Raw genomic sequence first — 27,724 nt, forward strand, 5'->3', positions numbered from 1 at the left:
CATGGGTGATTTCCGATGTAAGAAGAAACATAACTGGATTTCCAAAAAGTTAGCCATCGAAATGTTTTTTCACATCTTCATTTTCATAACATCAAGATTAGAAAAGAAGAAATGGAAAATTACAAAAAAAAGAGAAAAAAAAAGCATCACACATCACTTAACTAATCAAAAATTATGGTAAGGAAAGACTGTTTTTGACACATGAATAGTCCTAGCATGAAATTTAAATTACTAAATGTTACTGGGTGATGTAACAATGTGTGAGGTTGAATGGACTGTGAACCTCATATTTAAAAATGTATGTTTTTTTTATAGTTAAATTATTATTTTCTTTTAATTGAAAAAGTGAACATGATAGAACATGGCAAGCTGTGAATTAACTAAATCAGACGCTGTTTACAGCCCTCAGACCATAATGAAGAATAATAGTAATAAACTGATCAAATAGTCAGCAAGGTGGTACTTTGGCTAACCTAATTTTTTCCCTAAGTTTTTTAGGCTAATTTAGCATTCAGTTAATATTTTAGCTGACAATCAGCTTCAGTTTTTTCAGCTATTAGTTTCTGTGATGGCAGCTATCAGCATTTTCAGCTTCAACATTTTCAGTTAACTTCAGCTTTTTACAGCTATCGGCTTCAATGATTTCAGCTATCAATTTGAGCATTTTTAGCTATCAGCACTAGCATCTTCAGCGGCCAAATTCAGCTTCCAGCATTCACACTAGCATTATCACAGGTAATGCTATGTATCTAATTTATAATTATGTTAAAAAGTTACAGTTTAAAGTTTTAAAAATGTAGTTTTAGATTGTTCAATAAACGTTTATCCTGTTCGGTCAGCAACCTAAGGTGTGTTTTGGATTTTGGCCCCTTGTTGAGTTTGACACCACTGGTCTAGCCCATTGATATGTATTACTGGATTGGAAATCATGTGACATACGGCATTACTGTACATTGAGTCTTCCCGAGTGATGAATTTAGGAGGTCCGAATAAATACGCAAATAACCACAAAAGCGGACACAATGTTTTGCAATCAACTGCAAAAAACACAATAATAAAATAATCTGATTGTGAAGAATCATCACAGGATAGTAATCACATTTTAATAGAGAAATAATATATATCACACTATGTTTATATATAACTTTATTGAACAAAATGCAAGTAGGTCTAATATTGATATATAGTGATTTTATATACACTCTATGGGGCAACCTTACAGAATCTCTCCAACATGTTCATGGGGTCTCCAGCCAGTAAAACATGTCTGGAAAACCTCCCCAGGGTGTCCTGGAGGTGAACCAGATCCCAGGACCACCTTAGATGGGTTCTTCTCAATGTGGAGGGACAGCGGATGTTCTTAGAGCCTGCTCTGGGTGACTGAGCTCCTCCCTCTGTCTCTGCTTTGAAACTCTGCTGGATGGTCAGTAACGATACCATAAAGTTCCAGCAGAGGGCAGTATCAGCTGGAGCTTCCTGCTTGTGTCTGCAGCTGGAAGGATGGTTGAGATCAGCACAGCTAAGAAATAAACAGGTTTGGATTTTCTCTGCAGACCAGTTGAAGCAGAACGACAGAAATGGAGCTGTAAATGCTTCAAGCTTCTCTGAGCCTTTGATTTCTGACACAAATGAACAAAATTGTAGATTATGAAATGTTGGAATAATGATGATCAGATACCAGTTTTTCCATCTCCCGTTTCCTGTCGGTTTTTTCTTGATTTTTTACGACTCTGTTCAACAACAGGTTGCTTGCTTCTTATCTTATCTTCAAAGAAAGAAAAAGTACAAAGAGGATTCTGTTGTGTTTATTTGTCAATAATATAAAATACCTAAGGTTTACGTTTGAAGAAAGTTGGCTTTTATTAAACTATTTCCATCAAAAACAGAACTTTTACCAGAAGGACTCTGAAGTTTTTAAATAAAGTTTTCCAAAAATAACTTTCAGAAAAGCAGTGACATGTTTGGAAGTTCAAATCAAGTCCAAAGATTTGTTCGGCTTGAAAAAACATAAATTACCTGGCTGAGGATTTAGGGTTGAATTTTTCATTTTCTTTCATTTCTTTTGTTTTTTGTTTCGTCTGAGTTTCCTGAGAAAGTCAAGTCTCTCTTCACCTGGTGGCTGATGTCCAGGTGAGGTCAGCAGAGACGAGCACCACAACAAACCTGGAGCGGTCGCCCTCTGTCCCTCCTCTGGTGAGCAGAGGGCAGGCTGCTGAATGTGGGTCAAAATGCTCCATTATTCATGAACCCTGGCTTATGTTTGGGAGAATGTTTCATATCAACCTTCCTGAGCTCTTCATTCCAGCTCACAGTGGTAAAGTCGGTCTCTGGTGATCTTCAGAGCGTATTCTATAAATAAGAAAACATCTGAGTTGAGATAATTGAGATGAAGGACTGGAGTATGAAGACTCCTGTGGTTTTGCTTCTCCAGGTTTTCCTTCAGCTCGATGGGGTTAATGATGCGCTACATGAAAGGAGACCCTGGAATCCCTCAGAATGTTCTCTGCTCCATTTTCTGCAGTCTGATTTTACTTTGCTAGAGGCCGTTCTGCACTGAGAGTCTGAACCTGCATTCATCAAAACTCTAAAGAACCGTTGAAAAGGTTTATATTTTGCAAATAAATGTAAATTAGGGGAGTTGAATTATCATGTTGGCCCAAAAATTGCAAACAAATTACTAAGTTAATTTTTTGGGGGGCAATCTGATTTTTAATGTATAAATATTATGAGTTATATTACGGATAATGTCAGTTATCAAAAATTAATGTACAACGCAGAGACATCACATCAACACTTCTGTGAAGTCCATTCATTTCTGATAATATATTATTCTGTTTATACTATGATCATTTATGATAAAAAAAAATCAATTTTAAGGAATTTAATAGAGTATTTTAGGTTTAAATCACATCTTACTGCTTGTTTTTTGTTAAAATGATGAAGCAAAAAGTCTAAACTATCCAAATCCTCCGCTGTCAACTTCTCGTGTCTCGTCTTGTTTTTCTTAGATTCTATTCTCTCTTTCTCTTCTTTTTTCTGTCTTACTGTCGTGATACTGTAGAATAAAGTATGTCAACATATGTATTATGGTATTCATAAGAATTTTGTGGTCAATATTTTTTAGATCCCTCAGATCTAAATGTGTTAAATTAAAAACTTTGGACTCTATTTTTTTTCTTGATTGTTCAAGGTTGAAAAATCAAATTTATTGGTGAAAAAGTAAATGTTGGAAGTCTCTTATGGTATAACAAAAACATATATTCACTGTTTAATTCATATTTTTGATCTTTTACTGTACCAAAATATCACAAATTAAAATGAAAATACCTCAAAAAGTGGCTTTTCACTGCAGATATTTGGTTAAAAATTGATTAATTACAGGTCAGGAATAATGAATGTTTAAAAAAAATAATTCCATGACAGCACTGATGTAAATCACAGTCGACAAAGTAAAAATTTTCTTGCCAATCAAGCAGTTTGGTCTGATGAAGTGGTCAATGGAAGATTTTGAAGGTGCAGTAACCGTCTATTCCACCAGGGGGTGCCAGAACATCACTAAATGACTCGATATGAAACTTTTAGCTTTGTGTTAATCAAAGAACATCAGAAAATACAGGTGACTATAATCAAAAACAGACTGTGTCACACAGTCACTGCATATACTTTTCGCATATTGCATGAATGAAAGTTGATCATACATGAATATACGTGGAAAAAATTAGAAAAGTTGTGTAAAATCTTCACAAATAACATTAAAACAAACTGCACAAAGAACATGTAAATCAACTTTGAACTGTGCATGATTACTGCAGAGTTTATGTGCAATTTATTAGTAATTTGTGCATCAATTATGTAATTTGTAAAGTTGTATATCGGTGAGACATGCGAAAAAAGTCTGTTAGACATTCGTGGAACAGTTAGGAAGCCACACATTGTGTACGCATCTTACAAAAATCACGCACAATTGTGCAAGATTTATGAAATAATCGTAAATAAATTGAGCAGCTCAAAACTGAACTCACGTAAATTCTGCTGGCCGAAACCCTTAACAGACATTGACAAATGACAAACGCAAGAAACACTCATGCATTACGTCTATCACGGATGTGTTACGGAAGTGTCGAAGGTGGAATATGAACATGTAGTGTCTGTGAGACAGATCCTACCCCAGCACTCCCAGCCTTAAATGCAGAGATCAGCACTTTCATTTTTACGTTCCGTCTTTTTGCACAAAGGAGTTGCTGCAAAATGTTGTTGTACATTGACAATAAAGCTATTCTTCTTTTTTATTCCGTTTCCTGTTGCACCTAAATCCCCCTTACACTGACAGTTTATGAAAACACTTTTCCTTAAAGGAACTCCGTGTTGGGATTGATGCGTCTGAGTCTCTGAACTCCATCCCTCCTTCTCTTTGGCTGACGGTTCTTCAGTTTACCAACAGTGACTCTTCTCATCATCCTCAGCTTTCACAGACCTACAGAGGCAAATATATCATCGATGTCATCGTGGGCGTCAGCGCTCTGCAGCTCCGGCGCCGCTCGGCTCTGCTGCTCGTCTCGGTTCGGTTCTGGCACCGCAGTCCTTCTCCGTTTCACCTTCCCCGCGGTCCTCCTCTGGAAGAGCCTTCGTCTGCGCGACCTGAGGAGACTCCTGCATGTCCTCATCACTGCACAGAAATGAAGATGCTTCCTCGCCGATCCAGGTGGAGATGAAGCCCAGACAACTTCCTGTCTGAGGAGCTGCAACTTCCTGTGGACGCTGAAGATGAGGACAATAAATGCGTGCTCCGTTCATCCTGTTATCACTCTGCCGATCTCTTACTCGTATCCTTCTGCTTCCAGGCATTTCATCTTCAGGCACTTCAGGTGTAGGAATGTCAGGAGGCGTTTCTCCTTCTGCATCCTCTGGGATTTGAACCACACAATCATGTCCTGGAGACGAGCTGACAGACGTGCAAACGTTCTCGCTTCTCTCAGTTGCTTCCTAAAGGTTAGTTCCTTTTCAGCGTGCTGCAGTTCTTCTTGCAAAGGTTTGGCCTGGAGCATCAAAATTAAATCATTATGTGTTCGTACTAAACATTCACAAACTCTAGACCGCTAACATACCGTCCTTAGGATAGTGAAACGGGGTTTGACATCCGTGTGATTGTTGAGACCTGGAAGAAAATATCAGCATCCGGTTAAAATCAGTTTCATATCCGGCAGAACATGTGAGATGAGAAGGGCTCGCCTCTTTCCACAGCAACACCCAGGTCTTCCTTCAGCTTCTGTGACGGCTTCTTCCTGCTCTGCTGCTTCTTCTTCATCTGCTGTTCAGCATGAACAGTCGGATGCTTCCTCGGCAGAACGGAATGGGAAGGATCCAGAATGGGAGCTACATCTGCTGCTGGCAGGGAGTTCTGCTCCAGGTAGGGCATGGGCTGGGCCTTGGACACGTCTCTGAGGAAGTTCAGGATCGGCGGGTACAGAGCGGACAGTCCGTTCAGCATTCCCCGGAAAAACACCCTGAGAGAGGACAAACGTGGGAATGATCTCAATCGCTCAGGAGCCCAAAGAGATGGAGTTTGGAGACACGCAAGGGTTCTACCAGAGACGACTCAGCATGCTGGTGATCACCATGTTCAGCACGATGAACTCCTGACATCTCAGCTGCTGCCGAGAAAGTCTGAAACAGATGTCTATTGAGGGAAAAACGGTAACATGGAAGGAAACGAGAGAACCAAAGAGGGAAGCAGGTCGGAAAAAGAAAGAAATGTGTGTAGACACAGAAGCATCCAGAGACCTTCTGGTGACAGTTAGACGACCTTCTCCTACTCTCCATATCTATCCTTTTTTTCCTCCATTTAGTTCTCCCTGCTTCTGTTTGGTGCAGTGCGACTCATGTGTTGTCCCTCTTTCCCTCTCTCCTCCGAGTGACCGGGAGATATTTTGATTCCAGGTGGCTTGACTCTGTTCCTATTCTTGGCTGTGGACCTCGTCTCTGGCTTGACTCGTACCCCCAGCTGTCCAGTTCAGTCTGGGTAAAGGATCGTCTGTGCTCTTGTCCTTGGCAGTGGACCTCAACTCTTGCTGATCTCGCCTCCCCAGCTGTCTCAGTTCCATCTGGATTAAGGATCGCCTGTGCTCCTATCCATGGCAGTGGACCTCGCCTCTGGCTCGACTTGTGCCCACAAGCTGTCCCCCAGCTCCATTTGGATGGAGGATTGTCTGTGCTTTTGTCCTTGGCCGTGGACCTTGTCTCTGGCTAATCTCAAGCCTCCAGTTACATCTAGATAAAGAGTCATCTGTGCTCCTATCCTTAGCTGTGGACCTTACCTCTGGCTCGTCTTGAGCCTCCATTACTATCTGGTTGAGGGATCATCTGTGCTCCTATCTTTAGTCGTGGACCTCACCTCTGGCTTGTCTTGATCCCCCAGTTCCATCTGGATGAAGGATTGTCTGTGCTCTTGTTCTTGGCCGTGGACCTCGCCTCTGGATCACCTCTAGATTCCCCAGCCCATCTGCTACACTCTTCAAACATGTGGGTGTAGAGATAGATAAGCTAAGCCTTCTGTAACAGTCCTGCGAAAGGATCCCTCCGTTATGTTGACATTTCTCGAGGTTTCTTCTTTTTCCCCCCCAGAAATTCCCAGTTTAGTTTAGTAACCAGCTACTGTTTATATTTTATGACTGACTTTTTGTTTTTGTACAATTACTGATATGAAGCCCATTAGGACAACCGTACTGTGATATCGAGCTATATAAAAAAACTGAATTGAATCCTGAGAAGACCAAGATCCTGAAGATCAACTAAGATCAACACATGTTCACCGTAGTCATGTGGACCATTCAGGGTCTGCAACCTTTAACCCTAAAAGAGCCATTCGGTCCAGAGAGAGCCGCCAAGTCCCCCTTTATTATATAAAATACACCATTTCTGCTTTTTTGGCTATAATACATTAAAAAATAAAATATGGCTTTTAAATATTTACAATGGTCAGAACTGTATTGCATAACTTTAAAATAAGGTAAATAAGTGGGATTATGTAAATTCACGTCTTCCCACTCCTTTTTTAAGGAATCACACTCTACTTGACTTTAGTTAATATTTACTATTTTTGATTATTTAAATGTGACATAAGTGTGTCTTTGTTTTTGTTTGTTCGTTTTCTATTTTATAATGAATTTGTTTAATTAATTCTGTAATGAGTTAGAAACATGTATTTTTTGTCCTGCATTTTTCACAATCTATGCTTGAAATAAACCAAATCAATCAATCAATAATTGAAATTAAACAGTGTTGTGTTTTTCTATAAATAACAATTCTGACTTATTTCTTACATGTTCCTTTCAAAATAAAATACACGGAAGGATTAAAAAATGCAATAAAACCAATTTACACATTTAATTTCTTTACATTATGACTTTTGGTCTTTATCCTTTTACTGTTGAATATGAACATAAACAGTGGTCTGATTTTTAAATCTTTACATGAAGATTTTATTCTATACTTTAAAAACTTTGTCTCTGAACAGCAAGTAGACACTTTTTTAAAGAAGATCATTAAAGAAAATTAAACTTTTTTTTGTTTTGACCGAAACGACAAACTCATTATTTAGTCAATTGTTTCATTTTGGAGGTTGCAGACCCCTGAGCTAAACCTGGATCTGCAGAACCACAATGAAGACCAGGATACAGGAAGGCTCTGCTGCAGCGCTGCAGCGAACAGCTCAGGAGCTCAGCCGCTCCCAGAACCTTCAGACAGGTCCACTCCAGCATCGGCTGACTCGGAACCGAACACAAGCCCGTCTTCAAGGCCAGCCCCCTGAAACGGAAACATCCTCCATCAGACCTCAGAGATGTTTCTCTCACTGTTGTGATGGAGATCCTCACCTCTGCGCCTTGTTGGGACACAGATCTGCCAGCTGATGAAGAGCTTCCTCCAGCCGCATCATCTTCAGTCTGTTCACGCATTGTTCCACCTGGAGGAGGAGGAGACAGTCAGACACCTGGACGCGTCACACCTGAGTCTGTGAACAGTCCTGACCTGCTTCAGGGCTCTGAGGGTCTTGTTGGCCCTGAAGTTGTTGTGCAGGACGTGCAGCAGCTCGTACAGGAGTCGAACCTCCGTCTGCAGAACCTCACTGCGCACGAGCTTCAGCACCTTCTCGTTTCCCGCGATCACGCATTTCACCTTATGGGCTGTTGAAGAAGAAAAAGAAAACGAGATGATCACGCCCCCTCACGCTAAGCCACGCCCCCTCCACGTGGACCGCTGACTCTATCCCGCAGGTGATCAGCATCCTCACCTGAAACGTGCGTGAACTGTGCGCGCACACATGAAACAGCGGCGGGAAACGGGATGTTGACTCTGTTCCACGGCGCTGCTGCCATGCTGCTCTGCTCCTGTGTCCGGAAGTCAAGCAGCCAATGGGAGCGGAGCACCGAGTGACGTCACCGACTGGCTTTTAAAGACACAGAGCTGATCCTGTGTTTTATTACAGAAAATAAAATAAAATACAATAAAATGAAATGAAATGAAATAAAATAAAGTAAAGTCAAATAAATACAGCAAACCGGATTTCTTTTTCTTTAAAAAAACATTACAAATTACAAAAAAATGAAAAAAAAAAAACTTTGGACATTGAAGTGTTATGTAGAATTTTTATTATTAAACTTACACTAATCTAAAAGAAACATAAAACTGGAAAAGTTTCAATCTGGGTTTATTGCTTTTGACTAGAGAATGATCTGTTTAATGCAATGTTATAATATGATGGAGTTTCAAGGAAAAAAATCATTTTAAAAGCATTTTATTGAAAAAATAAACACAACAATATCAAACTCTCTCTCTCATCCAGCAGATGACCTTTTGGTTGACCTCATCCATGATGGATTCCTCAGACCGGCCTCTCACAGTCAGTCCATGGCGTCCTCCCTGCAGCCAGAGCACCTCGGTGGGAGCTTCCATGTCCTTCATCATCGCGTTGAAAAGCTCCTGAGAAAAAACAGATTAAAAAAGATCGGCTCTGCACAAAAAAGAGCTGAACAACAACAGGCACACTCTAGAACAAAGTATGATTATTCAGGAAAATAATCAAAGTTTTGCAGTGTTACCGGGTCACACATGTCATCCTCTGTCCCCGACACGAACAGCACCGGGATGCTGGCAGGCAGCATGCGCAGATCCTGGCTCCTCTGCAGGTGGGCCTGCGTCTGCGCAGGAGGATGCAGGGGGAAGCTCAGACAGATGAGCCCCCGCGGGGCATCACCTCCATCCCGGCTCAGCTGGCTGGCCAGCGCTGCAGCCGCCCGGCCCCCCATCGACCTACCTGTGGGAGGACATTGAAAATACCTGTAAATAAAATACAACTTAAAACACACACAAAAAAGCTGGGAGAATGTGTACGTTACCTCCAAGATATATGGATTTTACTGCAAACTTCTACTGTGATTTCAAGTAATTCTGAAGAGGGAAAAACACAAATCAATTCATTTACAGGAAATGAATCAAAGTCAAGGCCCGGGGGCCAGATTTTTAGGCTGTTTAGAAGTTTAGCGGCCCTGTGACAGACTGGCGACCTGTCCTGGGTGTACCCCGGCTTCGCCCATCAGTAGCCAGGATAGGCTCCGGCAACCCCGCGACCCCGAAAGGGACACAGCGGTCAAGAAGATGGATGGATGGATAGAAGTTTAGCTAAACTTTCTGCTAAATGCTAACTGATTTAGCAAATTCAGGCTTTTTTTCTGGGTATTTTTTAGGCTTTTTTGAAGTTTAGTTATTTTTTCAGCTACATGCCAGCTGTTTTGGCTAACCTAGGTTTTCTTTTTTTAAGGTTAATTTGGCATTTAGATATCAGGCTATCAGCTTCAGCGTTTTTAGCTACTAGCTTCGGTGATTTCAGCTATCAACTACACCATCTTCAGCTATCAGTGGCCAAATTCAGCTAACAGCATTCCTACTACAATTATCACAGGTAATTTTATAAATCTAGTTAATAAATATGTTAAAAAGTTTCGTTTTAACCTTTTAAAAATGTAGTTTTAGTGTTCAATACATGTTTATTCTGTTCAGCCTAAGGTGTGTTTTAGATTTTGCCTGATTTACAGGATTAAATAATTGTATCAATAGAAATTATTATGGCAGCAGCACAATTAAAGTTAAAAAGTCACACGAAAAACAAAAACAAGGATTAGAAGAACATTAAATGTGAAAAATACACAGCAGACCTATAAAAAAAACCCTCAAAAATAAAAATTAATGTGTATAAAAAGTCGATCCTCCTGTCTCGTGACTGACCCACGCAGCGTGGTACGCCTTCACCCTGTAAACTAGGTTTAGAGCCCTGCAGGTGAAGCGGAGGCAGAGGAAGCCGTTTGAAGCCAGGGCGCGCGCCAGGGAAACCAGGTGCTTGAAGTTCATGTCTGCGCCTGCGCCGTGGGTGAGCATGACGGCGGTGTGAGCATGCGCGGCAGTGGCCGGGACGCTCCACGCCGCTTCCAGAAGTTTGGTTCCGAACGGAATCTTCACGGGTTCCTGTGATTTAAACGATGGACAGTTTAAATCATAGACTTAATATAGAAACGACGTTATGTTCGCGCGTAAACTGACGCACAAACCACGCCCACGGGTTCATCTCGCGGGTAAACTCTCATTTTAACTTGCAGAACTGTGGTTTAAAGTTTTAACTTAGAAATTCAACCCGAATAACAACCGGATTTACAAGATTTACCTCAAAAAATGTCTCCATCTCAACCGAACCGAGCCACCAGCTCGTGTCACTGAAACTAACATTAGACGGTGCGACACCTGGCGTTCAAAACGAGTCATTACATCTTTTACTCATGCAGCCTCTGATGTGAGAAAGATGCATCACCGACGAAAGTTAAAACATAAAAATATAAAAAATAAACATTTGTAGGTTCTATTTTTTATCCTGGTGATCATAATTCAGTTATTTTATTATTTGCTGCAGAATAAAGAAGAAGATCTATATGTAAATTTGTTAAAAACGTTCTAAAAGTTTTTTGTTGGTGGAAAAATAATTTAAATTGAAGGATCACATTCAACCAGGTGACTTTTTGAGGATAAGAAGTCCAGATTACATAATTTAACTTCAAGACTACAATAAAGAACATTTTCATTCTAATGTCAGGCATGAAATTATAGTTTGTATTCAAGGAATGGGATTTTAACTTGAAAACTAACTTTTTGAAAAGAATGTCATCTTTTCAGGTCCAAAAACACATCTAACTCTTATAAAAATGATATTTTTTCCCCAGAAACATATCCATTTAAATGTCAGCACTGATTACTCTTTAAAAAAGTCAACAATTCTATGTTTAAACATCACTTAAAAGTGTACAAATGTTTTGATATTGTATTAAATTGTGTTGAAAAAAAAAGAAGAAAAGTCAAACACAATGGAAAAAAATATATTTATTATTAAAAAAGATTAAATATACATGAACGTCATAAAGTTAGTTGTTTTTGGCAGCATACAGTATGAAGATGTTGTTTGTCAGCAATCAAAGTTCATCCTTTACCTGGAAAAAAATAAAATATTCCCATTAATAAAACAGAATCTGACACGAATTAACATCTTAGTAAAGTTCTATGAAGTTTTTTGATTGGTGTAATGTCACTAATTTAACAGCAGGGGGAGCCAGACTGGGATTATTACTTTTTTTAAGGATGGTAACCTTTTTTTCCCCATCATTTACAACAAAAATAAGATATTAAACCTCATAACGTTTAATTTATAATTTAGTTTACATCATAGATTTTCTTATTTTAAAGTCTTGATGAATAAAACATGAACATAATAGTAACTGATTTATATAAGCATTTCTTTATCTTTTGTTTGATTCATTTTCCAATTAAGTTATGACTAAATATGCTAATTAGCTTTGATTATTTATGTATATATATATATATTTTTGTCTTTTTGCTTGAAACAAACTAATTCCAAAACAGCTTTTTTTGTACAAATACATTAAAGTTGTTTAGACATTTTCTAATCTAGTGGAACAAACCATTATTACCAAATTTGAGGGATTTTTTTTTCAATTTTTTTTTTTTTTTCCCCCAAGAATGCAAATAATATTCCGGCTTAAGGTCTAACATCGTACATTCTTGCTTCTTTGTTTACCAAACTTAAATTTTAAAGACCAACTTTGGTGAAAATAGTGTTTTTAAAATGTTTTTGTAGCATTTTTCTATTGAAGGAGGACACATATGAAGACATGAAGCTTAAATTTGCATTTCTGAGTATTTCTATATTCTAATCGTTGTGAATGAGGAGAAGACAACAGAATATTTGAAAAAGATCGTATTTCTAACGTAGAAAATACGATGGTCTCTCAGAAACAGGAGGGGAAAGAGGGCGGAGCTACTCCACACCAATGATCCCGCCCACAACTCAGAGGTGAGTTTCTAATGAATTCCTGCCAGAAATCCTAGAAAACAATTTTTACTTTGGGTAAAAACTGCATCATTTAAAATAAAGACATAGGAAGTAGATTAAAAGATGATCGGAGTGAAACTTTAGACCAAAAACCATCTGGAACAGGGATAAACCTGTTTGTCTCAAGAGTTTTGTGAAGCCAAGGTCAATCCCAGTTTATGTGAATGAGGTTTGAATTGTACTAAATATTGTATTTGAATACAAACTAGCATGAACTTTTACTTCTTTATCTTCACAGACCTGCTTCTAGCTACATAAGCTAATAACATGAACTAATAAAGGATCAAATAAAATGCTTTAATGAAGTTACATTTCCTTCTCGTACCCCGACTCTGTGACAGGAACATGGAAAGAGTTCATCCTCCGGCTGCTCCACCAGCTCCATTCCCTCCCGCACCTTTGGCCGGCTCACCTGGAGTTTGGAATACTCCTAAAGCAGACGACACTTTTAGATCGTTTAGGCTTTTTTAAGCTGTATTTTTTTTTCTTTTCGTTAGTGCAAACATCAATACCGTGAAAAGTCTGTAGTAGTAACAGAAAATGGTGTCTCCCATGAGGTGACGGCGAGCAAACTGCTGTCCTGCCAGAGCAATCTTCTGAGCCTGACGGAGTCCAGACGAAGTAAACCATTATAACATTTTCAAAATCGGTGTTTGGAGGAGTTTAGATCCTCACCTCTGAGTCGTGGTCCCGAGCCCACCGGATCTTCTCCAGCAGGTCCCCCAGGTCGGCTCTGACCGGGATGTAATGCTCCCACGCTCGCAGCTGCTGGTAGAAATGCTCGTAGTAACTGGAGTCCACCTTGAAGACCGCGCTGTCTCCGGCCAGCAGGTACGGCAGCCGGTACGCCGCCACGGTGCCGTCGATGTTTATCTGATACTTGTACTGAAGGGGAACAGAGAGGATATCGTTGTTATAGAGCACATGTCAAAGTCGAGGCCCGGGGGCCGGATCTGGCCCCCCAGATCAGTTTGGCCTGATGTTATCTTGAGCTCATTTCTAACTTGTATAATTTTGACAAAATATATTTTTATGGAGAGTAAAATATTGAAAGTTATTTAAGGTTTAAGTTGATTTATTCTGGAATAATATTCCTGACTTTTTTATCATAATTATGTTAGAAAGTTATGGTTTTAAAGTTTTAAAAATTGGCATTCTGCTAGCTTTAGGACTATTTTGGTATTTTTTTAAGATTTATTTGGCTATTTTGGAGTTTAGCTAATATTTCAGCTAAATGTTTTCGCTAATTTCCGATTTTTATTTAGCTTTTTAGTCTGTTGTGTATTTTAGCTTAGCTAATATTTCAGCTACATGCTAGCTGTTTCAGCTAATTCTGGCTTTTTTTTTTAGGATATTTAGGAGTTTAGCTCATATTTTAGCCATCTGTTGCTGTTTTGGTTAATTCAGGCTTTTTTATTTTTTTAGGTTTTTGGAGTTTACCTAATATTTCAGCTACATACTAGCTGTTTTTGCTAATTTAGGCTTCTTTCTGTTTTATTCTGCTAGCTTTTTGGACTATTTTGGTATAAGATTTTTTAGGATATTTTGGAGTTCAGCTAGTATTTCAGCTAAATGCTAGCTGTTTCAGCTAATTTCTGCTTTTTGCATTTTTTTAGGCTATTTAGGAGTTTAGCTCATATTTCAGCTACATGCTAGCCGTTTTTAGTTGTATGTTGTATGTTATTGTTTTTAGTTTATTAGGCACATTTGACATTTAGCTAATATTTTAGCTAGCTATCAGCTTCAATGATTTAAACTATCAATTTCAGCATCTTCAACTATCAGCACTAGCATTATCCCAGGTAATGCTATATATTTAGATCAAAATCATGTTAAAAAGTTACGATTCTAAAGTTTTAAAAATGTAGTTTTAGAGTGTTTTAATAAATGTTTATCCTGCTCTCCTCACGACCTAAGGTGTTCGTTAGATTTTGGCTCCTTGTGTGATTGAGTTCGACACTCTAATGCTAAAGCGAAGTTAAAATAAAAGGTGGATCCTGTTTACCTTAAAGAAGTCAAAGAAGGAGACGTGTTTGACCAGCGGGCCGTACAGGCCCTCGTCATGCTTGAAGAAGAAGAAGTTGGTGAAGGCGGCGTCGATCAGGTCAGGGTGAGCTCTGGAGAGCTTCACCAGCTCCAGCCGCTCCTGGCGGCTGTCCCGCCCCCTCCAGAAGGCCGTGGCGTTCTTCTCGGCCCACGCTGGCCCGGTGTTGCCCTGAACAGACATCATGTCCAGGCTTACTCTGTTTGTTGCACAAAATCAATGTCAGGATCTCCACTTTCCTGAAGTTCCTCAAGCTGTTAGAGTCATAATCATATCAGGAAATGAGGCAGAAGTTCTGAAGGCGCCAACTAGGGTATTAAAAAGTTCATTAATATTAAAAATATTGAAAATCATTTCAAGATCACTTTACAACAACAAAATTAAATATTTAAAACCAGCAAAGAGCAACAAAGAGACGGAGGAGTGGAGGGAGAAAGATCCAGGTCAGATCCATAAACATCAGACGATAAACTCTTTACGTCTTCTCTTTAAGTTTCATATTTTCTCAACTCAAACCGCCTTTATTATCAAAATCAAACGCCAGGATTCTTTCATTCAAGTTTTAGAAAACCTAAAAACGTCACAGTTCTGCTTTATGCAAATGACTCCACTTGTTTCCTGTGAAATTCAGAATCCAACGTTCTCCACCAGCAGAAGCTCTTTATTATTGAGCTCCATTATATCTTAAGGACGTCTTTGTTCCTCGTTTCCTTTAAACTGAACGCAGACGCTCAAAAATCATCTCAGAAAGAGACTTGAATTATTAAACATCATAAAGACGAGAATATTTGAATGCAGCCCGTTTTAGGACAAGAAGAAAATGTTGATTTTATATCAAATGTTTTTCTGTCCGTCCATCTGCATGGATCCGTTTGTCCCATAGCTGCAGGTGAGCGGCTCTCACCTCCCCATGGTCTCCAGGACGGACTCCGTCAGGTCGTACGTGGGCATCACGATGTCTCTGGTGCTGTTGGAGCCGCACCAGGAGAAGATGGGATGGATGTGGTCCGTGGGTTTCCTCTTCTCCAGAGGCCAGTCCCCCAGATTAACGAAGAACTCCAGATCCGGGAGGCGCACCTGCACTCACAGGACACGCCCACGCTGCAGGTCAGCTCACACGGTGCTCTTTAACTGAATCTTAAAGACTTCCGCAGCGGAAAATATTCCTGTTTGTCAAGGTTGCACTTGATTTTCAAACTGCTTAAGCATGAAGGAGCTTACCTTCCGAGTGAGTGACAGCAGAACGGCGTCCATGAAGATCCGGAAGCCAACGTGTTCTCCAAACGTCTTGATGTAAACCTGACAGGAAGAGAAAAACGCTCCATAAATCAGCGTTTACTGTCACATCACGGCACTGAAAAGACAAGCAAGTCACATATTTCATCTAATTATTTTCTAATAAATATATCTCAACAATTTTTATGTGTTTTTTTATTTTTAATATCTTTTTCTGTTGATTTTATTGGTGAAAATTGCTTAAAATAAACCAGAGTAGAATCCAAAATGAAGGAAACTTGTAGAATTAGACAGATTTGTCTAATTAATAGACATCCTTGATTGATCATCAGCTGCTTTTAAAGATGTGCATAAATGACACCATATCTCTCAAAAAAAAACAACAATAAAATTTATGAACCGAAAAGGGAATAAAACACAGTGAGAACTGTTGAGGTCTTAGGAGAAGAACTTAACTTTAAGTTATTTAGTCTTAAGTTCAATAATGATTTCTTTGGCTTACATTCTTAATATCCTTATTTACCTTTATATTTATTTTCTAACCATAGTATTACTTCATATTTGATTTTTTTGTGAATATTTATGCATTTTTTAACTATTTCATTGTAGTATTCCTTTTTTAATGCTTGAAATAAATCCATCAAATCAAATTAAAACATTAAGAAATGCGAGTAAAAAGCTATTTTTGATGAGATTTTATTGAAACGTTTACATATTTTTTACCATTATTATCAGTGCTGTCATGTGGATTATTATTTTTGAGTAATTGATTAATCGTGACTTGTAACTAATTGAATCAAATTTTTTTGCAATGAATCGAAGCTAAAAAACATTAAATTCTTTGTTTTTAAACAACTGTGTTAAAAGATTTAAAGGTAAAGCAGATTTTTTAAAACCCTGGATAACTCATCAAAATGGCCCTTTTTTATTATTTGTTTTATTTTTTTGTCATTGTTAATTGCTGCAAACCAAAACGTTCAGATGAACTTTTAGACCCCAGGAGAAGATTGTTCTCGGATTCCTTAAGGGAAAAGCTTTTTTACATTTTTTGTGAAAGTTTAAGGTTAAAAATGAACAAGAAAATCAAAATCAAAGATATTTTTCGCATGACTAAAGTATTTCTTCTCATCTTTAAGGTGTTGACTGCAGTCATCCAGATTCAGATACAATCACATCCTGAGAATAAATTTAGATACGACTAAAGAGATGGACTGTTACAGAAATTCTATGCAGAATAAATAAAGAATTATCTTTTTGTCCTGCTGTGAGAAACACAACAAACTTTAGACGTAAACCAAAATCCAGGTTTTAAAGTTGGAGTTTGAACTCAGGAAGATGAAGCAGAAAAACAAACTTTCTGTGACTATTCATCATGAGAACATCTGCAGACTCCTCTGAAAACGGATCCAAAACGCGGAGACGTTTGTCCTCAGTTGCCCCATTCTTGTTGAACTTCATGTTCCTCACATGACCCGTTAGGAAATACCTTGTTGTCTTTGACGGTGTAGTGGCACAGGCTTTGCCGCTGCCTGAACCGCTGTGGGATCTCCTGAGCATTGCGGTCCGGATCGATGCTCCTGAAGTGGGACAGATCCTGGTCTATCTGGGCGAAGGACTGAGGACAGTGCATGTGGGCCTCCCAAACAGAACCGCTCGGCTGGGGACAGTCACAGCCTTCATGATAAACCGGACCTGCAAGGGAAGAACTCTCTGAGAAACTTCTCTGGTACCCCAAAGAACCACGACTATGATGTTTGTGAGATGAAGATGATCAGAATGTTCTGTTTTAACCCTATTCTACCTTTGAGCGTATACGGCGACTTCCCAACATGCTCCCCTTTGTGAAAAATGTGGATTTGCAGGTCTGTATAGGTGGCATACATCCGGTAGCGAACTAGGAAAGACCCGTCCCGACGGTCCAGAACCTGAACCCAGATCCTGGTGAACTGCTCCACCGCAGACGTGATCTTCACCTCAAAGCTTTTCTCCCCCGGCGAAGATGTTAGGCTGTGAGGAGAAGGGGACACACACAATTTTGATTTCCTTAAGTATTATGAACATTCCTCTATGAGCTGATTGGCTGCCAGGCCGCAGCATCCGGCTGTGATTGGCTCTTCTAGTCCAAAACAGTGATGCGATTGGATACCAATGCGGAAGTACAAGTGACAGTTTTCTGAGGCTCAAAGGGATGCATTTCCAGATGAAAACATAATTTTAACATATTTTTAACTATTTCGTTAGAAAGCAATTCAGAAAAAGCAATTGGAAAATTATCGGACTTTGGCATTTCTTCGCAGAAAATCAATTTTCTTACGTCAATCAACCCAAACGACAAAACCCAGAACATTTCTGGGTAAACAGAATTCGAGTCATCTGTTGCAAACAGAAAAAGTTCTTTTAAGAAAAGAAACATAAATAGCAGCTAAACCAGTTAACCTACTTTGTCCCAAAGCTGTCCACCGCCTGGATGTAGAAAAACCGAGCTGGAAGGACGACGTTCGCCTCCAGTCCTGGTCCCCAAATCAAAGTTTTATCCGGATCCAGAACCGAAGCGGCCTTGGTTCCGAGGTGTCCAAACACCCCCAGACAGAAACACACCCCGAACAGAGGCAGCAGCCCCGGAGACATGTCGGCAGCGTGGACTCTACTTTACCTTTCTGTGCTGCTCACCTGGTTGGAGTCCGTGAAACATTTGGAGTCAAACAAAAAAATACTAGTATTTCTAAAACGTAAGTGTATCTCATATAAACAAATTCATGGTTTAACTGTCTTCAAAAATGGTTTATAAAATGTTCTGATGTTGATTTATAGCAGTCTAGTGAAGACGGAAGCTCTTCTCATTGAACTCAGATCTGATTGGCTGCCAGGCCGCTTTATCCACTGTGATTGGCTTAAAGAGACTCCGTCATTCTTAACCAACGATTTGATTGGATAACAACACGGAAGTAAAATTATTATTATTGTTCCTCTAGTGATGTGTTTTTCTTGTTAGATTTTGTTTTATTGAAAAACTGTCCACAATTGTAACTTGAAAATTCTCATTTTAAATTATGCTAATTTTTGTGTGCATACTACAAAGAGTTTATATTGTTAATATCATAACATGCGTTTTTTTTGTTATTAAAAATGTTTTAATTAAACAACTACAGCACTACAGAACAAAACGTGGCTTGACATTGTAGTTTATTTTAATTAATGCAACCAAACAGAGGGGGCAATTGCAATAATAAAATAAAAATAGATCTGAGCAAAGTGAGGCAAACAAAACAAATGTTTTCACATCTATAGATACAAAAGGGAAGTTTTTAGTCTATCATAGTCTCTAATATTTTATTTTTGTGTGTGGAGCTTCAGCAATTCCAAGCATAGATTGAATCTGCTCATAAATATTCTAACTTTCAGGGGGGGTCTTTAAATATTTATATTTCTGTATGTTACATTTAGTAAGACAAAGGAATATATTTAAGGAGATCCCTTCTAATTTATTTTTTAAAGCGATGCCAAATTTGATGATGTTTGATGAAAATGTTGGCAGTTGTGGGAAAATATTTCTCTGCCAATTATGTAATTCTTCCTAAAATATATGGAAACAAAAGAAAAATAAATCTCGTATGTTTTTGATTTCCTTTTCACAGAATTAGCAAATATGATCTTTTATAGTAAATCGTAATCTTAAAAGTTCTTTAGATGGATACATTTAATTTATAATGAATTTCTTTAACTTTATATCTAACGTTCCCAATTTTTCCTGACATTCTTAATTAATTCACTGATCAAGTTTATGTAAAATGTGATTTTTTAAAAAAGATTTCTGGCATAAATATGACTACATTTATGATCTAAGATTGGGATTCTTTGAAACAAAGAAGTCACTATGAGCAAGTATATGAAAATAAAATAAAATTATTTGAAAATAACATTTTAGAGTTTTATAGAAAAGTTAAACTGAATTGACAATCTTGGATGTTAACTTAAATTCAAATGCATATTAAATAAAAAAAATAAGCTTGCTGACTGTTGAGGTACTTGTACCACCTTGAAAATGTTTCTATTAAATGTTATTTTATTTTCCTTTTTTAATTTGATCCTTATCATAGTAAAGTCAATCGAAGCAAAACGGTTAAAATGTTCTTGTCTTGTAGTCTTGGAGAAAGACAAAATAATAATAATACATCTCTTAAGGTCGTGTGTTGTTGATGTGAGCACCAGCCTGTAGAGCTGAAGAAAAGAGGAACCCTCGGCCCCTCTGTGCTCGTGGAAGTGCACGAGAACAGACCTTCTGTCTCATCCAGACAGGTGGTGAATCTTCCTTTATAGGAAGAGCAGATGGAAAATAAGGAAGCCCGTAAACTAATGACTGCAGCAAACGCAGGTGGAGAAAACGCTGCCTGGATCTTAGCTGGATAACACTTTAGTTTGAAGTAAACCAGGAAATGGAGAACGCAGCAGTTTGTTCCAGGAAGTCTGGAGACCGTTGGCTGTGGAGAGACAACAGAATCACCCCGATTTGTGTGTCGATAATATTTTATTTGTGTATTTGGATTAATGTTTGTGTAATTCTTGATTTGTACGTAACTTTAGATTTGTGCATAATTCTTGATTTTTGCGTTTGGATTCGTGTTTGTGTGACTCTTGATTTGTTTGTAACCTTAGGTTTGTGCGTAAATTTAGATTTGTGCATTATTCTTGATTTGTGCATAGATCTAGGTTTGTGCGTAACTTTAGATTTGTGCATTATTCTTGATTTGTGCATAGATTTAGGTTTGTGCGTAACTTTAGATTTGTTCTTAATTCTTGATTTTGATATTTGGATTTGTGTTTGTGTAACTCTTGATTTGTGCGAAACTTTAGGTTTGTGCGTAATGTTAGAATTGTGTGTATTTCTACATTTGTGCGTAATTCTTGATTTGTGCGTAACTTTAGATGTGTGTGCGCATAATTCTTGATTCGCGTGTGCGTCATTCTGGATTTCTGTGTAACTGGATTTGTGCGTAATTCTTCATTTGTAACTCATACATGTTGTGCACAGGTACAAAAAATATGAAACAAAATACAATTTACACATGCACAACTAAAATGAACACAGCTTGAAACTACATGCACAAACTTTGTAATTTTTATATTTAGCACAACATGTATTGTATGGGGCTGCACGGTGGCGCAGTGGTTAGCGCTCTCGCCTCACAGCGAGAAGGCCCCGGTTCAAATCCCGGCTGGGGGATTTGGGACCTTTCTGTGTGGAGTTTGCATGTTCTCCCCGTGCATGCGTGGGTTTTCACCGGGGACTCCGGCTTCCTCCCACCATCCAAAAACATGCTTCATAGGTTAATTGGTGACTCTAAATTGCCCCTAGGTATGAATGTGTGAGTGAATGTGTGTGATTGAGGCCCTGAGACAGACTGGCGACCTGTCCAGGGTGTACCCCGCCTTCGCCCATCAGTAGCCGGGATAGGCTCCAGCACCCCGCGACCCCGAAAGGGACGAAGCGGTCAAGAAGATGGATGGATGGATGGATGTATTGTATGAGTTACAAATCAAGAATTACAGACGCACAAACCCGACTGAGTCTGTTTTCTCTCCACAGTTTGTAGACAACAAAAAGTCTCTATGACTGTCAGAAAGTAAAACTTTAAATCTCTTCACCTTCTGTTTGACTTATACTGTTTTGTACAATCCTTGACAGCTTTGATGGGGTGTTTTAATATTTAAAAATACTTGTTTTGGCTTTAATAAAGCTTAGATCTTTAAACGTTTCTTTCTCCCGCGATGTTCGTACTCAAAGACTCGAGAGCCGAGTGCTCAGCTGTGTACATCAATCAATGTTTATTTCAGTTTGTTTTTGCATCAACATATTTTCAGACCTTTTTTCTCAAGTAATTTCTATTACACTAGTATATATTGATAAGAACAAAAAGTGGTAGAATCCAAGAAAATAAGACAAACTTGGCTGCCATCATTAAGAAAACCAAACGGATGCTTTTTCAGCCGACTACAGTGTGAAGAACTACATAGTTCCAGTGTTTGAGACAAAGCCAGAACAGGTACCACATATACAGAAAATATTCTTTTTTTTTCACCTTTCACCCAAAGTTCAACTGTACAGTTAATATAAAAAAAGAAAAACATATAAACCGAAAACGTACTAACAAAACACCCTGTCAGCAGAATCAGAACTTTTTTTCTGTTTTCTTTTTTGTTTTCTTTTTTTGTGTGTTTTCGTTGCCACTGAAAGAACTCCACTGAACACAAATCTCATTGACGGTACAGAGATAGGAGAGAAATGTACGCTTGTGATTCTGCCATGTTTAAGACACGTGTTGGGTCAGAATTCATGTGCGACTCCGGACGCTCGGAGCGTGAGTTTGAAGGCCATTAAGTCTAAGGAGCAGAAATGACTGATTGGATTCTCATTTGAATGGATTTAGTCAGATCTGTGATGATTCTTACGTCTCCTGTATGAGATGGGAACAATAGATTCTTTTTTTAGATCAGTTCAAGATACAGACGAGTACACGAGTACAAAATATCCTCCTCACTTGATGTGGTTTGTCTGTCCCAGTGACGTACAACACTATCACGATTTGATATACAACCATGTATCATGAAACATTAGTTGTTCATAAACTACATAAGCCTTTAGTTAACGAGGCCAGAACCATCAAATATAGGACTGCGACACAAGAATATCATAGAAAGAACGATAGAAAAGAAAAGCACGGTTTTTGCTCCGGTTGGAGATGACTGCCAGATTTTCCTCCGACTCTACATCACTTAAAGAAACACGGTTGGTTCGCCTGAACTCACTGGATCTCATCAACACATCAGTTCAGTTATGTCTCCATATCTCTGATGTGAACTTTCTTTCTTTTATTTTTTTGATGAAAGGTGAATTTTACAAAGATAGAAATACAGTAAAGTTTTTCTCACACCCATCTCTGTTTCCTTATTTTGGAGTGTCCCTCATCCTCCTTTTGTTAATTAGCAGCAGCTGAGAAAGAAAAACGTAGCTCAGAGTGATTGGAGTATGCAGGGTTAAGGTGGTAATACTACCGAGTCATATTTGTACTGTGAAGCAGTTGAACAAAGTTGGACTACATTTGTATAGGTGTGTGTAAATAGTTACGTATGCTCGTTTATATCGTGTCAACTAATATTTTCTGAGTAGGAAAAAAATCAAATCCACCAAAGAATGAAAACCAAAGGGAAAGTAACACAAGTTTTGGCTTAATAGCAATGCAGGTATACATTTCCCTTTTTATATATAGAATTTTTGCCAGTATTTCAAAAAATATAAAGTTTTTCATAGTTTCTGTCATTGGCTTACATTATAAATAAAACATTTTTAATATTGATCACTTAAAATAGCATGCTGCTTTTTAATATGGCAGTTGTATATTTTTAATACTCATCCATTGTTGGTTCATGCATTTCTTGTTGGTTTCTTAACTTTTGAGCATCTACACTGTAAGGTCCAGAAAACCCAACCACTCACACGCGCACACAGACAGGTTGAATAATTCCAGGTGAGTCCTCAGACCTCCCCACGCCGCCGCCATCGTCGCTCTCTCTCTCTCTCTCTCTAAGGGAGCGGCCCTTCCTCGCCATTTAGCAACATCGCTGAAGCCCCAGCAGACAGTCTTTCATCCAACTGCTTTCATATTTCTAAAATGAAAGTTCTGTTGCAGCATCGAACTCCAAGCAGACCCGAGGCAGCCTCGTCCCTCCGTCCGGCTCTCAGAACTGGTACCATTTCTTGTCCTTGCATTTCAGCATCAGCTGAAAAACAACGAGATGAAAAGAGCAGGACTTAAAAATATACACTTTTTTATTTTAGCAGGATTTCTCTCAGAGAATCTTAGTATTTTTGAATAAAATGAGCTTTTGTTGGTGAATATTGTACCAAAACAGGATTAATTTGTCTGTCAGGAGTGTAAAAGTCCAAATCACACCTGAGGTTGCGGGCCGAACGGGATAAACATTTATTAAACACTCTAAAACTACATATTTAAAACTTTAAAACCATAACTTTTTCACATAATTACTAGAACTGGATACATAACATTACCTGCGATAATGCTGTAACATGAATGTAAATGTGCTTTCACACCGAACACGATTCAAATTCACGTGTCCCGCCCCTCTTTTGCCCCGTGGTGAATTCGCTGCTCGCCACCTGTCAAAAAATGCGTTCCTGACGCCGCGTTCGCATGTGGGAGGAGCTACCAGCTAGAATGAATGAAAGACACATTAATGTCGAGGAATCAGGTTTATGACAGGTCTGTATGACAGCCGCTTCCACCGTGTTTCTGTGTCTCTGTGGCTGAACTTGAAGGCTCACTGTTTCGTATTAATTCGAGGGGGAAAATAATATTAGGAGACTATTTTTCCTTTTTCTTAAATGTCTCGATGAGGACCGAGCCGACAGCCTCTGAACCCGCAGCGTCTCTCTGTCGCTCCCAGCATATCGAGCGAGTGAGCTCCGCCGCGAGAGCGAAAGCCGGCGATCTGTCCAGAGTGTTTCCGCCTTCGCCCAGAAGTAGCCGGATGAGCTCTGAGAACCTGCAGCTCCAGCGGGTTGAGGAAAAAGATGAAAGTTCAGGACAAAAACGCTCGCTTTGGACTAATATTCTACCAACTGAAAACGTCACTCCCCCAAAGCTGAGTTCCTGATTGGCTGATGTGATGCAGCGACCTGTCAGACTTCAGGTTTTTACATTTTAGCTGCACATTTCGAGCTGCTGGTAGAGATTCGCGCTGCGCCGGTCGCTCATATTGCATCACGAGGCTTCAGTTCACCCAGAGCGCGCCTGAACCGTTGATTACCTCTGGAGCTGGCGCCTCTGACGCGCGAATCGCGTTCGGTGTGAACGCGCGTTAACGCACGTTAACGCAAAGTGTTAGCCAGACCACAGCAGTAATGTCTCGCACAAAAACACTTGGGCGACAACCAACATTTGGGCGGGAACTTCACCTGTGATCTTCAGGTAACATCATGTTCACTCCTTCTGTGACATTTTTCTTTAAATATTTTAACATGTTCATCAAATAACACATAAAATAGGGAAGTTAGAAAAGAAAAATCCTGATGAAATCTAAAAAAGTATTTTTTTATGAGTTGAGTTCATATTAAAAGTTTTATTACTTTAATTTTTATTTAAGCTGTATGTACCTGAGGATTCAAAATTAACAAAAATTTAAAACAAAACTATTTTTTATTGTTTTGTTTGATACAGTTTTGTTAAAATTAAGCAGTCGTTTGTATTACTAGTTTGAAGTTTTATTTTTCACCTTTTATGTTATAATATTAAATAAATTAAACTTCACTTAATTTGGTGGCAGCACAGTCACTTTAAAAAAATAATCTCAATTTAAGTAAAACCCAAACAAATAAAATCCTTAAACTGGTGTTTGTCTTGGTTAATGACAGCTTTAGATTTACAATCTTTTCAACAGACTTCCACACGCGCGCCCCTGAACTCCCGTCACCTCGTGGGCGTGTTTGGAGAAGGTTTCCGCGCTGGTCATCATCAGGGCGGTGCGCTCCTCCAGCTCCCCCAGCCGCTGACCCCTCTCATCCAAGGCGATGCGGGCCCGGGCCAGCTCACCCACCGCTCCGCCTGCTGCCACTTTCATCCCCTCCACCCCCCCCTGACCGGGAATGTGCTGCGCCAGACTCCGGGAAGCTTTCCCAGCAGCTGCCTCGCCGACTGCAAACCGCAGGGAAAAACGAGAAGATGAGGAGTGGAATTACGCTTCAAATAAAGACAAATAAAAACATTTTTTTGTATTATTAGACCTTTTTAGTAACCAAAGAGCTTTAGCTGTTTTTAACATAATATGACAGAATATTCAGAAAGACGCACACAACTCTTCTCTGTCAAAGGTTTGGGTGTTTCCTCCAAAGAAACCCTTTAAGAATCCTCGGTTTTGGGCCTCTGGTGTTTCTATTGGAGTGAATAGCTCTCCCAGCATTTCCTGGAACAAATAAAACAAGAGATGACTGTTGGCAAAAACACTGTTCTTAAAAACATTCATTGGATTCGACTGAAGTGGTTGTTTTTCAGTTGCAGTAACTCTGTACCACCTGTAGGTGGCACTATGGCAGCATCAGCTACTGAAGAAGGGAGGTGGTGATGGTTGGATGCTGGTTTCAACATGCAATCATGCACAAAGTCAAACTGCACTTAACCTCTGGCTGCACGGACTGCAGGTTGAAGGGGGAGGAGCTTCTCTGCCGACTTAAAGCGGCGGCGTTTGTGTAAATTCTGGGCTGCAGAAATGCCTACCTGCAGGTTGTCACACATCTCCTGGGTGTAGGTAATTCTCTGGATCTCCGTGGGGGAGCTGAGGTACAGGGCCTGCCCCCCATTGGTAAAATAAAAGGTTCTTGCAATGCGCATGTCAGTCAGAGGCAGGTAATTGACGTCCATCAGAGGTCGTAAACTGGGCAAACTGTGGGAATGACGGCGGGAGAAAAAGAGCAGAAACAGAGTTTTCAAGCGGAGAACAGGTCAGTTCACGGGACGTTTCAAACAGAGCAGAGTGGATTTGATTTACTGTACGGAGTCGCCACATTAAACAGTTTTGTTCAGAGGAAAACAAATATAAATTCATAGTTTTTTTTTGACAGTGAGAGGACCCAGCTGTCTGTAAAGATCTTATGAGAAGCATTGATCTGAAAAGAAAAAGAGCGACGGTAAAATTTAGCTGAAATATTATGGATCATTCCAGAAACGAGGAGATCTGCACTTCAGAATTCATGAAACAATAAAATGTACTTTTTCTGATTTTCTGCTACATTTTCATCAATAATAAATTACTAAAAGCTCAATTAGCTAATTTTGATATAAAACTTGGTCCAACCCTGGTACCACCTGTGTCTTTTAAAGTGGTTTAATTGATTTTAACAATTTTTTATTTTCATTTCATTTATATTTGTAATTGCAGTCAAGGCCTTGACTTTGACATGTGAACTATTGATGGAGAAATGGGTTGAAAATGGAGTTTTGTATTATTTCAGATGCATTATCCCAATAAAATGAGCCATTTGCTGTTTTTTTTTAATTTCACTTTCCTGCATTCATGAGGCAAATAATGACTTCTATTAGTAGCTTTTACAGTTTTGGAAAATGCTGCTCCAAACCCTGAATAAATATTTGTGGTATGAAGTAGAAAAGCGTGGAGCGGTTTGATTTGACTCTGCTGTGGTCGTACCTCAGCATCATGACGTGCCCGTTGGCACAGAAACAGGCCAGGCACACGCTGTTGCACACGGACACCACGTCGGCCCGCAGGACAAACGACGACTCCGTGATGTTGTGCACGAAGAGGCAAGACTGCGACGGCATCAGGAAAACTTTGGCCTGCCTCTCCGAGCACACCACGGTCAAGTGTCCCTCTCCGCAGGCGTCTTGGGAGGACGAGGGGGAGAAGTGGACCAGTTTGCGCCTCCGTGGTCGATCCGAGTCCTCGGGGGCGTTCTGGTCCCGCCAAACCTCGTAGGGGCCCTGAATGAGAGCTCCAGAGCAGTCCAGGAACGCGAAGCGCAGCACAGAACCCTTCAGCATTTGGACAGCTCCTGAGGACGTTTGGAGGAAAAGGAGAGGAAGATATTGAAGCAGAAAGAAAGTAAAAAAAATGTTGTTTGTTTCTACTGAAAACATTGAAAAAACAGGAAAAAAATAACTCAAAAGGTAGAATGTGGACATTTTTTTCAAATCGAATATGCAGAAAGACATAAAAATCAAAGGAAAAGAGGGATCTTTATCATCTCTTGCAACTAAAATTGTGTAAGTAATTCACTACTCACTCATTTAAACCCTAAAGAAACAGTTTTACTGCTTTTACTGACTATACCAGGACTGGATCTGGAGCCACATGCGGCTCTTTCACCTCTCTGTTGGGGCTCTCTGGTTGAAGAAAAATTAAAAAAAAAATCATCTTAAAAAGTAACTCAGTAAGTCAGTTATTAGGAACAAATAACAAAAGCAAATCAAGAT

The 27,724-nt window shown here is 39.4% G+C and overlaps 3 protein-coding genes and 1 long non-coding RNA gene across 18 annotated transcripts in view; 1 reads left to right on the top strand and 3 right to left on the bottom strand.

Moving 5' to 3' along the window:
• The first annotated feature begins 25 nt into the window (after positions 1-25).
• Positions 26-9,446, top strand: LOC118600292. The gene is made up of 3 exons (XR_004949918.1): positions 26-177; positions 4,464-4,989; positions 8,843-9,446. It is a non-coding gene; the product is annotated as an uncharacterized LOC118600292 (long non-coding RNA).
• Positions 3,571-8,158, bottom strand: nepro (nucleolus and neural progenitor protein). The gene is made up of 8 exons (XM_024286154.1): positions 8,030-8,158; positions 7,872-7,960; positions 7,675-7,803; positions 5,587-5,664; positions 5,230-5,504; positions 5,106-5,155; positions 4,822-5,036; positions 3,571-4,758 (listed from the first exon to the last, which is right to left on the bottom strand). The coding sequence occupies exons 2-8, from the start codon at positions 7,931-7,933 to the stop codon at positions 4,467-4,469; spliced, it is 1,101 nt and encodes a 366-aa protein (XP_024141922.1). The 5' UTR covers positions 7,934-7,960; positions 8,030-8,158; the 3' UTR covers positions 3,571-4,466.
• Positions 8,688-18,587, bottom strand: poglut2 (protein O-glucosyltransferase 2). Its single transcript, XM_024286152.2, has 13 exons — positions 18,166-18,587; positions 17,527-17,732; positions 17,212-17,417; positions 15,711-15,788; positions 15,394-15,566; positions 14,451-14,688; positions 13,121-13,330; positions 12,958-13,047; positions 12,771-12,875; positions 10,712-11,525; positions 9,393-9,444; positions 9,096-9,310; positions 8,688-8,976 (listed from the first exon to the last, which is right to left on the bottom strand). The coding sequence occupies exons 1-10, from the start codon at positions 18,351-18,353 to the stop codon at positions 11,508-11,510; spliced, it is 1,512 nt and encodes a 503-aa protein (XP_024141920.1). The 5' UTR covers positions 18,354-18,587; the 3' UTR covers positions 8,688-8,976; positions 9,096-9,310; positions 9,393-9,444; positions 10,712-11,507.
• A 2,937-nt stretch (positions 18,588-21,524) lies between these two features.
• stxbp5l (syntaxin binding protein 5-like) overlaps positions 21,525-27,724 on the bottom strand; it is a 179,085-nt gene continuing 172,885 nt past the window's right edge. For all 15 annotated transcript variants that reach the window (XM_024286619.2, XM_024286616.2, XM_024286613.2 and 12 more), the window contains 5 exons: positions 26,940-27,303; positions 26,012-26,177; positions 25,589-25,700; positions 25,212-25,432; positions 21,525-23,501 (listed from right to left, as the gene is read on the bottom strand). In XM_024286619.2, coding sequence (XP_024142387.1) covers positions 23,460-23,501; positions 25,212-25,432; positions 25,589-25,700; positions 26,012-26,177; positions 26,940-27,303 — 905 coding nt within the window. In that variant the 3' untranslated portion in view covers positions 21,525-23,459. The remainder of the gene's footprint in view (positions 23,502-25,211; positions 25,433-25,588; positions 25,701-26,011; positions 26,178-26,939; positions 27,304-27,724) is intronic.

This window comes from Oryzias melastigma, linkage group LG21, assembly GCF_002922805.2.
Source record: "Oryzias melastigma strain HK-1 linkage group LG21, ASM292280v2, whole genome shotgun sequence".
NCBI lineage: Eukaryota > Metazoa > Chordata > Actinopteri > Beloniformes > Adrianichthyidae > Oryzias > Oryzias melastigma.

Excerpts from the sequence above, each read along its gene's own strand:
- nepro (XM_024286154.1), bottom strand. The coding sequence starts at position 7,933 with ATGATGCGGCTGGAGGAAGCTCTTCATCAGCTGGCAGATCTGTGTCCC. Across the intron at positions 7,804-7,871 it reads TGTCCCAACAAGGCGCAGAG|GGGGCTGGCCTTGAAGACGG; the intron begins GTGAGGATCTCC and ends TTTCCGTTTCAG. Across the intron at positions 5,665-7,674 it reads CGCTGCAGCAGAGCCTTCCT|ACTTTCTCGGCAGCAGCTGA; the intron begins GTATCCTGGTCT and ends CATCTGTTTCAG.
- poglut2 (XM_024286152.2), bottom strand. The coding sequence starts at position 18,353 with ATGTCTCCGGGGCTGCTGCCTCTGTTCGGGGTGTGTTTCTGTCTGGGG. Across the intron at positions 17,733-18,165 it reads GTGGACAGCTTTGGGACAAA|CCTAACATCTTCGCCGGGGG; the intron begins GTAGGTTAACTG and ends TTCTCCTCACAG. Across the intron at positions 12,876-12,957 it reads ACTACTACAGACTTTTCACG|GAGTATTCCAAACTCCAGGT; the intron begins GTATTGATGTTT and ends CGTCTGCTTTAG.